This window comes from Canis aureus, chromosome 11 (genome assembly GCF_053574225.1).
Source record: "Canis aureus isolate CA01 chromosome 11, VMU_Caureus_v.1.0, whole genome shotgun sequence".
Taxonomy (NCBI): domain Eukaryota; kingdom Metazoa; phylum Chordata; class Mammalia; order Carnivora; family Canidae; genus Canis; species Canis aureus.
Window position 1 is genome coordinate 14,560,177 of NC_135621.1, and position 14,013 is coordinate 14,574,189.

Sequence of the window (14,013 nt, forward strand, 5' to 3'; positions counted from 1 at the left end):
TAAAATCAGACACCCGAGGCTCTGCTTCTTCTACATTCATTATATGTGGACTAGAAACCAAGAACATATGTGCTTTTATAAGGAGTTCTGCTAAAGATTTTGATGCAGGTAGCTCACAGACAGTATTGAGAAGTGGTTGACTTATGTTTAAAGCTCTGGATTGTGTCCCTCTAAAATTCATGTGTTGGAACCCTAACCCCCTAGGACTTTAGAATGTGACTGTATTTGGAGATAAGGCCTTTAAAGAGGTAATGAAGTCAAAATGAGGCGGTTAGGGTGGGCCCTAATCCGATATGACGGGTGTCCTTCCAGAACACAGATGACCAGACAGGGGGATGAGCATGGCAGGATACAGCAAAAAAGGGCAGCCATCTGCAAGCCAATTAGAGAATCCTCAGAAAAAAAAGCTGCCGACACCTTGACCTGGGACTTCTAGCCTCCAGAATCATCAGAAAATAAATTTCTATTATTTAAGTCACGTGGTCTGGTATTTTGTCATAGAAGCTCTAGTAAATTAATACAATAAATAATATTTTGAAATGGATATAATAGCTGATACGGTGACTTGGTAATTAATGCTCCTAAAGTGTTTCTTACTAAAGACAAAGGAATTAGCTATATTAAAAGATCTAATTGTTTTCACGCTTTGTTCTAGATTATTAAGTAGCTGAAACTGCCTAACAAGAAGGCATATACTATAAAGATGGTCTTCATATAAGTGAAGCTCTCTATTACCAGACCACCACTTCTCTGGGTTTTATAACCTACTTATAACCCAAGGAGAAGATATCATATTTTTTGAATACATATATTCTTCATTTTACCTAAAATATTCATTTTATTCATTCGTTATCTATCTATCCCCCATTCATCTAGCCATTCATTCATCCATCTGTCTATCCATTTAATCAATATTTATTGAATATCATGTGCTCGAAGCCATTTTAGATACTGGAAAACTACTTATTTGTGGGAAGAAACAAGCCCCCCCAAAAGGTTCTAAATGAAAACTCTAAAGTTTCATTTAAACCAACTCAAGTGCCCTTGGCCTGCATTCAAGTACAGAAATAAATGGATGGCCCAGGGGGATTCCAGTGAATTAGTATCTAAAAGGAGAAACTACAACTTTGTTCTAGAGAATTTTAGGCAGAGTGGTCCAGCTTTGCCAAATCTTGCGATATTTTAGGGGAACCCATGAATCTGGTACTTATGTGAATTTTCCATTTTTAAAGCTGGTAAAATAATCTGGATTTTTCTCAAATGTTATGTGAGCCAAACCAAACACATTACTATTTAGACACCTAGACACCCCTAGGAGCCACCGGGTTGCGGCCCTCTGCTTAGACTCCGAGGACAGGAGTTATAGGTGTTAGAGTTCTTCCATAATGTCTTCATTATTTGATTTGTTACAAATTCACAACAAAATAATCTGGCTTTCACTTTATGGTTATCGCATCAACCAGCTTCATGACTAAAGAAACCTGAGAACTGCCCAATGTCTCTGGGACTATGGAAGCATGGCGTCTGCGGGGCAGGGCAGGGTCTTCATCCAGGAAAGAAATGGGAAAGCTCTGTCCCCACCTTCATCATGACCTTCCCTCCCCTCTGCAGACCGCCAGGGCAGGGACTGGGTTTTGTTCAGCGTCCTCATGAGCACACTAGTCACCACTTGGCATACTTCCCTGCAGTACCCACGCTTGATGAATGTTTGCTGAATCCACATATGTTTTTTTAATTCTGATTTAAAATCTGGGGGGAACACTGATTGTCGGTAAAACAGTTCCCATTTAGTTATAGTTTTTTTTTTTTTTTCTTTTTATCTTTAAGGTCAAGTCTACATGACATTAAACTAATTGTTTCGGACAACTTATCAGGAAAAACAATCAGACAAATCACACTCAGAATGATACAGAGATAATCTAAGCAACTGTTGTATCTTTAGCCAAATCATGTCTTGCTCTCATTCTCTTTTATTCTAGACCAATCAGACCGGCAAAATGGAGTAAGGAGAGCTCAACACATTTTGAATAACTCTTTTTTGTTTGAAGTTATATATATCCCAGACTTAATAGTCTACTACTAGCTGCTCCTACTTCACTAAGAATAAAACATGCTTCGCAGAGTTCATTTCTGCAGCTTAGCAATTTAGAGAAATCCTAGTACTTTCTCTCCACTAAATAAAAAAAATTCACATATGTCCTTAAAATGTAGAAAGCGCTGATGACAAAAAGCGAGTAACAACCAAACCAACCAACCAAAAAAAAAAAAAATCTTCCCCAAAACATTAAAAAAAATCTTCATTAAAAACATCTTTATTTAAATAAAATTATTTTTTAAATGTAGAGAATCCTAAGCATTATACTATCATATAACATTCTATAACCGTCACCTGCAAATTTCATTCTTCACATTTATCACAGACCTCATAGAATTTGTGGTGAAAAGTTTATTTGTGATACTGTAAAAAGTAACTCCTTCAGAAAAGTGATGAAAACTTGAATGCTGATGAAGCCTTTTTTTTTTAACTCAACATAGTCAATAAAATGCAAATATTTCTTACATTTCACAAATGTCTCCGGACTTGGCACACCTACATGCATGATTAAACTTGGAGTGCGATCCGACTAGTGACACCCACGGTGAGTCCTTTTCCTATTTTTAAACCTGGTTCTGCTCCATTCAACAGACATCTTAACAAATGCAACGAACACATCTGGAAGTTCTATGTCACAAATTTCACAGTAGCGGCAATCTGAGTGTTCACAAAACTATCCTCACACACCAAGGGACCAACGAGTTTATGCCTAAAAACCTAACCACTTGAACTTATGTAAAATGTTCTAATTATGTGGTTGATTTCAGTCTCTCTCTGGTTCTGTATAAAACATAACCAACTTCTTCACCAGTAGTATTTCTTTTCAATTTAAGTTCCTGCAAATCTCTGAAATGATCTCGAAGTTTCATCTGAAGGAAGCCTTCAGTAATCAGGCTTTCTTAATTTTTCTCCGAAAAAATAAGGGAATTGATATTTGATTGACTTATTACATGAACCTGGCTGCATTTCCTGACTCTGCTCTAACTGTCCTGAGAACTGAAAGGTCTCACATCTCTTTAAAATACTATGGCTAAGGAGCCAATCTCTGTTCAGGTCGAACGTGAAATTGCAAGAAGGACAACACATTTCTCAAATGTGCCTTCCAGAATTTTTCTGTTAGGCTTTCTGAATGGAAGTAAAAAGTTCACCATTGTGACAAGTAAAGATAAGGTTAAAAGGAAGAGTAATGAAGTCATAAAACATCAAAGTCGTTGGAGAATTTAGAGAGTGGGGAGCTGATAGGAATAGCGAGGTGAGAGCATGACAGTCCTCTACCTAAGTGGTTGGCACTTGGTATGAATGTGGCCAAGTCTGACACTCTTATTTTACTTTACAGACAAGAAAACTGAGGCAGGGAAGAGAAACTCTTCCTATATACACCTGGAAGGGTTTACCAGAACCCTAAGGAAAATAAGTGACTTGAGGTTCCTTTGGTTAAAGGACCTTCTCTGATATTAGGCTGTTTTGGTTATTCAAGTCCTACAGATGAATTTTCATGCCCTCATTTGAAGGGACTTTTCAAATTCCCCCCCGTGAATGGTTCTATTCTATTCCTGAAAGTTTTATGTCCTGGTTCCAAAAATAAAGCTAAGTTGCCAAAGGCCTATCCCTCATCATTGCACTTCCATTATTTATTCTAAAAACATTTACTTAAAATTATCCCGGGGCTTGACAATTTAATGTGATGGAAGCTCAGACCACATCGCTTTGACAAATTTAATAAACTCCCTGCACAACCCACAGCTCCTCTCTGCTGCACACCGCCCCCCCCCCAACCCCCCTTCAAAGAGCCGGTCCGCTGTCTTCAGCACTAAGGAGATTTCTAACTGTCAACCAAGCTGCTTCTGGCCAGATGTGAGGAAACTAGGCATCTTGGTCAATATTCATCCTCACAGGCGTCTTTACCTTTAGGTCCTGTTTGCCTGGACCTCAGGTGAACCCCCCACCCCCCCCCCCCCCCCCCCGCCTGCAAAGTGCAAAGTGGCCCGCGCCGCCGGCTGCACCTGCCGCCCTTTACCTGTTTGCAAGAGCACCGTGGTCTCTTCTCCATCCAGAGACACAATCCTGAAGTGGTAGAGGGTTCCCGCCTGCAGGTCCTCCGGGTGGCAGCCGTAGGTGGCGTTGTCCATCCGCGTGGGGTGGCACCAGGCCACCCCGGCCGTGTCGCTGCCGTAGGCGAGGCTGAAGTTGCAGGGGGACCCCGAGGTTCTCCACCGCAGGGACGCGGAGCGGCTGGCCGCCGCCGACTCGGTCACGGTGACGTTGCATCTCACGGGCTGCCCGGGGCCGGCCTGCAAACCAAGCAGAGCGGCTGCAGCCAGGGCGCCGCGGGCCGCCCCCGGGTCCCCGCCGGTCCCCGTGCGCGCCGTCGGCCTCGCCCGCAGCCCGAGGGGAGCCGCTCCGGGGAGGGGGGGCGGGGGGAGCCCCGCGGGGAGCCGGCGGCCACCTGCCCCGGGGTCGGGGTGGGGGTGGGGGTGGGGGGTCCCCGCGCGCGCCGTCGGCCTCGCCCGCAGCCCGAGGGGAGTCGCTCCGGGGAGGGGGGGCGGGGGGAGCCCCGCGGGGAGCCGGCGGCCACCTGCCCCGGGGTCGGGGTGGGGGTGGGGGGTCCCCGCGCGCGCCGTCGGCCTCACCCCGCAGCCCGAGGGGAGCCCCGCGGGGAGCCGGAGACCACCTGCTCCGGGATGGGGGGGGCGGCCCGCGGGGAGCCGGCGGCCACTGCCCCGGGGTCGGGGTCGCGGGGGGGTGTCCGCCGCCGGGTCCCTCACCCCGCAGCCCAGGGGAGCCCCGCGGGGAGCCGGCGGCCACCTGCTCCGGGATGGGGTGGGGGGGCCCCGCGGGGAGCCGGCGGCCACTGCCCCGGGGGCGGGGGTGGGGGTGGGGGTGGGGGGTGGGTGTCCGCCCCCGGGGACCCCGCGCGCGCCGTCGGCCTCACCCCGCAGCCCGAGGGAAGCCCCGCGGGGAGCCGGCGGCCACTGCCCCGGGGTCGGGGTCAGGGTCGGGAATGGGGCGGGCCGGGAGCGACGGGGGCCCCAGGACGAGCCGTGGGTCCGGGCGGGCCCCGGGGCGCCCTCGGGGGCCTCACCTGCAGCAGGCTCAGCGCGGCGCACAGGGCCAGCCCGGCCCCCCGGCCCAGCATCGCGGCGCGGGCGCACCTGTTGCGCTGGGCGCGCTGCCCCCGGGCCGGCCTCGCGCGGGGCCCCTGCGGCGGCGGCTGCTCCCGGCCGGGCGGCGGGGCGGGGCGGGGCGGGGCGGGCCGGGGGGCGCAGCCCTTCCCACGCTGCCATGCTGACCCGCGCCGCCCGCCCGGCCCCGGCCGCCACTTCCGCAATCAAAAGGCAATTTCCTCGTCTCCCGGCGGAGGAACAATGCGCCGGCGAGGGGGGGGGGGCCCAGGAGCCCCCGCCCCCCGCGCGCCCCTCCGCCCCGCGACTTTCACTTTCCCCACCCGGTGGTCCCGCCCTCCCCCCAGGCGGTGGCCGCGGTGGCTCCCGCCCCCTCCACTGCGCCCCCGCCCCCCCAGCTTCCTACCTTCCTCCGCCGCTTTCCCGGGGCCTCCGTTCCCAGGGCCCAACTGGGCCGCCGCACAGCTCCCTTCCCGGAGGCCTTCAGTAGGGTGCGGCCGCCCCTCTCGCCTCACCGCGCCCCTGCCCGCGCCCCCGGGCACCCCTGCACCCCGACACCTGCAGCAGACGCAGCCCCCAGCGGATCCTGTCCCGAGGTCGCTGCACCCCCTGCACCCCCTGCACCCCGACACCTGCAGCAGACGCAGGCCCCCAGCGGATCCTGTCCCCTGTCGGCCTGACCTTCTGTCTCCCGGGAGCTCACTTTCTCCTTCCTCCGGGATGGGACCCAGGTCGCTGCGCCCCAGGGCATCCCCTGCACCCCGACACCTGCAGCAGACGCAACCCCCCAGCGGATCCTGTCCCCTGTTGCCCTGACCCTTCTGTCTCCCGGGAGCTCACTTTCCCCTTCCTCCGGGATGGGACCCAGGTCGCTGCACCCCCTGAATCTCACGCACAAGGTGCTGACCAAGAACAAGTCCTCACCGCCCGTCATTGGCCGCACAGACCAAACGGCAAAGCGGGTCCATCCAGTAGTGAAAACCATTGCGTCCGTAATTGCCCAAGCGACGGAAGGAGGCGAGAAATCTCTCCTTTGAGGAAAATACTACTGATGGCCCAGCTGCCACACCTAGTACCGAAATTGGAATTTACCGTGTTCAGCACTAACGATGCTTTTTAGCGACCAACTTGGTACCTGAATGATCATGTATCTGAAAATGGACCTTGAAAGAGTCCCCAACAACCAAAGAGCCAGACGGTGTCATTGCACACAGGTGATTACAGCAAGTGCTGCCACGGCTTGTATAATGCTTGACCGCTTTTCCTGGGTGCCATCCCCGGCAACTGCCAGAGGAGATGAGGTTTTTCACATTTTAATTTTTCGAAACTGAATACTCCGGAGCCAAGTCAATAGGAAGAAGGTCATACTCCCCTCTTTTTTTTTTTTTTTTTTCCAGATAGGCAGATCAGACATAAAGCTATACTATCGACTTCTGTACCAACTGTATCTAATTTGAGGAAAAACTGAAAAAAGGTGAAAATTGTTCAGGAACAATTTTCCTCTCACAATTCTTTTAGAAAATATGTTTTAAAGAAATATTTTAATGAAAACAATGAAATTTCTACCTCTCCAGAGATTCTACGGGCTTTCAGTCTGCAGCCAGACCAGAGATCTCAAATCTCCTTTTCAAGTCAGCAAACACTCAAAGGTCAAACCTGAACTGTGTGTATTTCTGGGAAAACAATTTTTCCTCTTTCCTTGCCCAAGGAAAAGACTTGGCTTCCAAGAGAGCTTTTGTGGCCCCTCCGTATTTTGCCCCCAAGTTCAACGGCTTTTCACAGCCTGGCACGCCTTTCTGCAGCATCAGAGACAGTCCCCACCTCCGTCTGTCACCTACGGGGGCAGCCTTCGGCCCTTACAGAGGTCTTTTTGCAGCTTTATTCCTTTTCAACATTACCTTTCTCTTTTCTTGCTGTATTCAGAAAGCAATGTGGTTTCCTTGCTGTCAAACTGGAATCATACCACTTGAAATACTTCCCAGAGCTATTTATGACCAATAAATAAGCTCACAGGTGTGAAAGCACCTATGTAAACTTTTGCATACTGTCCAGATATCGGTGTGTCTGGGAATAGCATGGATCCCGATCACATTTTTAAACGAATTTTAAAGATTCATCCACAAAAAACAAAAAAAGATTCATCCACCAAGTACATTGCGCTTTCCTAGCTCCTGCTGCCTATCTTTCGCTTTGTCTTATCCATTGAGGTTCATAAAATTTTCTCATAAGTTGCCGCTCGGATATGAAATCTTCTCACCCAAATATACCAAATACTCTTCTGTCCTTTACCAAAATCTTCAGTAAGTCCTATCTCCTCCAAATTTTGCCAAGCATCATTTTTTTTTTGCCACAAGCTACTGTACCCTGTAAGTTAATCTAAAAATTATGTTTCATTTTCACCATACTGTCTAACATTCTTCCTACAATCAATCCTTCCTTTGGTGCAGGCAAATGCATCAAGAAAGACAAAATTTGAAGGACTAATCCAACAAGACGATAACAAAATATCCTTACTACACAGTTTAGAGGCTTCCAGACTCTATGTTATTAGCATAACATAGAGGTTGGGGTACGAGATGGAAAGCAACAATAATTTGTTATCATTCATTCAGTCCCATCCCGGAGAAAGGGGAAAGTGAGTTCCTGGGAAACAGAAGGGTCAGGTCGACAGGGGACAGGATCCGCTGGGGGGCTGCTTCTGCTGCAGGTGTCGGGGTGCATCCAGTAAAAATCATCCCATTTTTACTCATTCTCAGCACAACGTTCTCACCCATGGACTAGTAATCTGCTAGTGATCTGCTACTAATCAGATCAGTAGATCAGTAGTGATCTGCTACTAATGCCCTTGGAAAGAGGAATTTGGAAAAGAAGGAATGACTTCTTTAAATAGGATTATTTTATTTTTGACCTAGCAAAGAGAGACACATACTTAGTAAAATCATGTGCTATCATTTGTTTTACCATCAATATATATGAAGACTGATAGCAACGCATAAAGGAAAGGACCAGGAGACATTGGGGACATTTCTTTTCCAAAGTTATGTAACCCCTAATTCTTTTTCCTAGAGAATCTTAAGGCTTACAGGAGAGTCCCTCCTGCCCCCAAATCAGTGGATCTGAAGTTAGGATTAATTAGGATTCACATAGTATGCGACAAGGAGGAAAGGTTTAAACTCAGGCTTTTACTGATTACATTTTTCTTTTCTAAAAACCAATTCTATCAATACAAGGAATTAGAACTGTAATGGATTCAAAGCAGTTTGGGCCTGGGGAAAGTTGCCAGATATTGTTTTCTTCTATGAGGAGTTTATTTGAAACTACTGTACAAAGTATAAATAAATTGATTCATTCTTCTCCTTTGTTCTCATCTTTGTTTGGAATTCCTCAACTTCTTTTGAACCGATTTATCCTGCATCCTGACACTGCATATGCTTTGGAGGTTACTGCATTCCAGGAATTTGGGACCTCCTCTCTTTGCCACTAGGAAACCTGTCCCAGACTGCACAGGAAGGGGTGGGGCTGCTTCTGATTAGAGGAGAGTGGACAAACAGCTGCCTTTTAAACAAGCTGTCCTAGCAATTAATTGTGATAATTTACATATTCATAAATTATGCATTCATGGATGAAAGCACGGCTCTTATCAGCTCGTGAACACAGATGTTGACGGAGACAACCGGTCATCTGGGGTCCGGGGGCCACACGTTGAGAGCTGCTCCTGCAGATCAGGGTTTGAGCTGGGTGTGGGAAAGGTCGGGGGGGGGGGGGGGGGGGGGGAGGCGGGCGGGTGCGGCAGGGGGGAAGTGGGGAGGGCAGAGTAGATTGCTGAAGTTATTGTTAATTCAAACTCCTCACCCGTGACCTAAAAAGCTGTTGGTAACCTGGCCTCTCTTCTGCTGGTCTCTTACGCTATGGTGGCCTGGGTCTGATGATCATTTTTACTCATTCATTCAGCAAATATTGACTGAGCACTTTCAGTGGGCCTCGAATTTGGAGACACCCCAACACAGGGGCTGACATTTCCTGCCCCCCTGACATTTCTACCTGCCGGTCCATCTGCTTGGAGCACTCCTCCCCAGGGTCTCTGCTCGGTTATCTTCCTCTCAATCTCTAGGTCTCAGCTTAAAGACCCCCCTTATGGGGCCAGGGCCCTTCTGACCCCTCAAGGAAAAAGCGTCCTTTAATCATTATTCATCTCAGTAATCCATTTGTTTAATTCCGAGCATTAATGACACCTGGTAATAATATAATGACCTGTATGCTTGTGATGCCTGCCTTTCCTGAGCATATGGGGAATTCCCTTAGGGCGGTCTTGGGCTTCTCACATAGAGCTTGGCTTGAAAGAGTTTCAACAAATATTTGTTGAGAGAATGGATGAATGAAGCAAGGGAGGGAGGTGGGAAGGAATCTTTGTACCTGCTCAGTAAATACTGTTATGTCCTTGTAAACACGTTCTTGCTGGATGCCCCCATATCATCTTGGAAGGGAAGGAGGAAAAGAAAAGCAGGAACAAAGGAGAAAGGGCCAAGGCATCAAAGACCGATGTTGGAGAAAACGAGGTGGGAAAAGATATGAGAGGGAGGGAAGATAAAAGGAGGAAAAGAGAGAGGGGGGAGGAAGTCCTATTCTTTGGCATGCTGGCTCTCAAGGTACAGCAGGGCATCCTCTGAGAAGTTGCTAGAAATGTAAATTCTAGCTCACAACCCGAGGGATCAGAAATGCCGCAGTGTAGCCGGTTTTCAATAAACCCTGCACCAGATACCGTTTTCTATTCAAGAGACTTAGTAATACCTTATTCTTTTTCTTTTCAATTTGAAATCTGAGCTCTCTGGTTGCAAGAAGAGGTGAGTTAGAAGGTCCTAAACTATTTTAGAATGTGTCAAATAAGTGAATTGGTGATATAATATATAATAATATGTTTCATATGACATACACATATTTTTATATTTTACAAAATATATTGTTTCTATTATGTTTATTTGGAACAAATAGGATGTTTATAACTTCTCGATGAAAATAAAATGTGGGGATCCCTGGGTGGCGCAGCGGTTTAGCGCCTGCCTTTGGCCCAGGGCGCGATCCTGGAGACCCGGGATCGAATCCCACGTCAGTCTCCCGGTGCATGGGGCCTGCTTCTCCCTCTGCCTGTGTCTCTGCCTCTCTCTCTCTCACTGTGTGCCTATCATAAATTAAAAAAAAAAAAAGAAAAGAAAAGAAAAGAAAAGAAAATGTGGATGCTGAAGGAAACAGGAGCAACATGCAACCGACTTAATAAATACTAGACAGAGGGTCAATTCTGATGCTTTTTCCTCCAAGGAAGTACTTTTTGTCACAAGGCCCTCGTGTGTGTTTCCCCAGATATTGTTAGGAAGAAGAAGGCCTCACCATCAGGGAATGTGTCCATTAAAGATGATTATAAGACAATGAATCCTTTTCTAAGTTTTAATTTGAACTGGCTCAATAGTAAATTATGACAGACATGGATACACTTTCACTAGCAGCTGTCATTCATTTAAAAAGTGGGGCATTCAAGTTTAAGGTAATTTGAAATTGCTTAGTTTTTTGTTTTTAAAGGACCCTGACTATCCTCTTCTGGGTTTAGAGGTATTGTTTTTAAGTATTAAGGTACCTTAAATATTTGTATTTAAGGAATCTTTCCAGCTTCCTAGGTCTTAAGCTTCCTAGGTCTTAGGTCTCCAGGAAAATGGAAATAATAAAGGCAGTTGGTGGTGGAGGGGGTGGCGGTAGGAGTCGTAAGGATGAAACGACAAGGGCTGTGTCATATGTTATGCAAGGTCCTTGGCTAAAGGGCTCAACGCATGTCAGATACCATGATTATTAGTGGTGATAAAAGGATATGAATCCCAATATGTCGTGGACACTGAGCCCGGGGTAATGCTAGAGCATGACAAGTCCATGGATGAGAACATTGTGCTGAGAACATCCAAATGATAACAAATTATTGTTGCTTTCCATCTCGTACCCCAGAGAAACTCTTTGGTAGACGAGCACAAAAGACTTTTAAGGGCCACTCAGGTTGGTGGCTTTGCCAACGTTTCCTTTTTTTAAGTCCTGGAAGGGAGGGGTGGGCGTGTGGGATGCGTCTCTAGCACCAGGCTCCATCTCCCTTAGATGCGTCTCTAAGGTTTCTTGGTAGGTTTTTCTACACCGCTTTCTACCCCTCTTCCCCACCCTGGGTGGTTTTTTTTTGTTTTGTTTTGTTTTTTTTTTGTTTTTTGTTTTGTTTTGTTTTTTGTTTTGTTTTGTTTTAATCTGGAAGAAAGGGCTTTGCATAGCTTTTGTCGCAGCTTTGTAACCATCCGGGATGAATGACTTCAAACAAGGTGTGACTAACCGCCCTTTCGACCTCCAGGGCTTCTGCTGCATCTTCATTCCTGCCTCTCTGTCCCCACTGTCCCACCCCCGGAAACCTCTGCTCACAAATGCTCCGAGTCAAGGTTCTAAGGCATCCTGGGTCTGCGTGGGCCTGGCTGCTCCCGCCCCGGCCTCAGGAGCTGGATCCCCATTTCCACCAACGTCCAGACCCTAGCCGGGGAGGCAGACAAAGCGTGGCTAACATGGCCTTTAAGGAAAAGGAGAACAGAACAAAAAGAAATGATCACCTATTTCATCTCTCTTAGAAAGTGATGATTGGAGGGTGGAGTCGGTCCTCTTTTTTTTTTTTTTCCTGTGTATCACGTTGCCAGAACATTATTTCCCACAGATTCTCTGAAGGTTGTAGACACAGGGCTCACTATTTGGCCAGGATATGTGCCTTTTCTGGACTCTATAGTGTGATCTTCACATTGTTTTTAAAATAATTCTATTTTTTTATGTGGGTATGTTGAGAAAAATAGATTTTACATTTTTAAAAAATCTGGATTTTGACTTATCATTAAAAACACCAAGACGTGGAGGCTTGTTGGGCTCACATTCTGCTTCCCTGGTCCCTGTGACCCCTCACCCCTGCTTCCCCCTTCTCTGCTGGAGGAGGCAGATGCAGGGCATCCTAGAGGCCCCTGGATGGTGGGGCCGACAGTGATCAAAGTGGAAGATCAAAAAGGTTCTTATCATGTTTTTCAAGAACATAATGATAATACCGTCAACCAGATTATAACCCTCGTGAAGGAAAGAGCCATGTATCTTCATGATCTAACCCACATCCCCAGTTTGTAGAGACTCAACGTCTACTTCATAGTGACTGAGGGATGGGTCAGGTCTCCCCCACTGGGCAGGGGCATGACTCAGTATGTGTGAATCTGGAGCATAACCTCATTCTTCAGCTCTCCAGGGCACACCTGCAACCCCTAGTATCCCAGAGCCCAAGAACACCTAAAACCTAAGGGCCAACCGGCCCCTGTTCCAAGTGGACAGACCCTGACAACTCTGTGGACGGTCTCATGCTCCTCATATCATCAGGAGGTCGCTTGATTCAGGCCACTAGGGCCAAAAGTCTTAGCAAAGCACACCTTTCTGGTATCCTCTCCCCAGCGGTGCTGGTCTGGACTGGAAGGAAGGACAGGCTCCCAGACAGGGAGCCGACACAAATGTTCACAGCCACCCAGACAAAGGGTAAGCACCCAGTAAAGCTAGCAACGGGCTGCGCTCCTTGGCCTGCATCTATTAGAAATCCCTGGCGGAAGAGCTTGAGGACACACAGGTGCCTCTCACAGGCCTCCCAAGCAGGAGCTTCCCTTGTTGGGATCTCATCTGGATTTAGCAAGGAGGATTTCCTTTGCCAGCTCCCCCAGAGTGTGGGAAGAAGGGAAAGGATCTTTAAGGACGAGGACGGCTCCTGGAGTTCATGGCTTGTTCACGTGGGATAGGCGTGTGCAGTCCCTGTGCACAGGGCTGGAAGGTGCAGTTTGCAGAGCTCTTTCACTGATCTTCACACTCATCAGCAGGCTCATCCTCCAGCTCTGACTCTTGGCTTTACTGTTCTTTTTTGCAAATTCATCATCATTTCTTTACCAGTGGCTGTCTGCATTCCTCTTCCTCTGCCCCTACCTTCTCCCCCTGGTCCTGAACAGACAGGCTGAGCCGCTGCTCTTCCCCTAACAACAGTGGCAGCCCTTGGACCCCACCTTCGAAAAGCCCTTAGGTGAACTACTCTTTTAATTTTGCAGACTTTTAATTCCTTTCAAACTTAATCATCTTAAGAATTGTATAGGATGCTTCCAGAGGCCCTTACCCAGACTCACTAATTCCACTGCTGTTAGTTTTTTCCTTTTTTTTAGACATCCTGCCACATTCATTTTATCTCTTTCTCGCCATATATACTGTGTTTACCCGAACTGGCCTTTCAGGGTCAGTCGCGCGTGTCCTGAGTTAAGCGTGTGGTCTCCGTGAAGTTGTCAAATCCAGAGACTTCAAAATTGTTACCATGTAATGCTTTAATGCACAATCGATATTTCAAATTTGTTAATTGTCTCAATAAAAGCTTTTTTAGTGCTTTTTGTTTGGTTTGTCGGTTTTTGCTTTTTTCCCACATGACGATCCAGCCTAGGATCCTGTATTGAATTTCGTTGTCAAGCCTCTTCATCTTCTTTCATCTGGAACAATTCCTCAGCCTTTCCAAATGATCCTTATGACATTGACCTTTTTGAATGATACAGGTCAGTTCTTTCTCTAGTATTGTCCTCCGTTTGTATTTGTCAGATATTTCCTTGCTGTTAGATTTGGATCATATGTCTCCAAACAAACTGATTACTCCGTTATTCTCACAGGGATCACAAACCTAATCTCATATTATAATCAGTGGGGACTTTTTCCCCCTCTGGTGCTGAGGGCCTGTGTCAG

General features: G+C 47.5%; 1 protein-coding gene across 6 annotated transcripts in view; it reads right to left on the bottom strand.

Annotated features, from left to right (window-relative positions):
- PTPRB (protein tyrosine phosphatase receptor type B) overlaps window positions 1-14,013 on the bottom strand; it is a 119,046-nt gene that overhangs the window by 83,794 nt on the left and 21,239 nt on the right. For 5 of the 6 annotated variants that reach the window (XM_077913833.1, XM_077913830.1, XM_077913832.1 and 2 more), the window contains exon 4: window positions 4,113-4,386. In XM_077913833.1, coding sequence (XP_077769959.1) covers window positions 4,113-4,386 — 274 coding nt within the window. Of the gene's footprint in view, window positions 1-4,112; window positions 4,387-5,177; window positions 5,268-14,013 lie in introns of those variants that run through there. The other variant, XM_077913834.1, reaches the window with a different exon arrangement.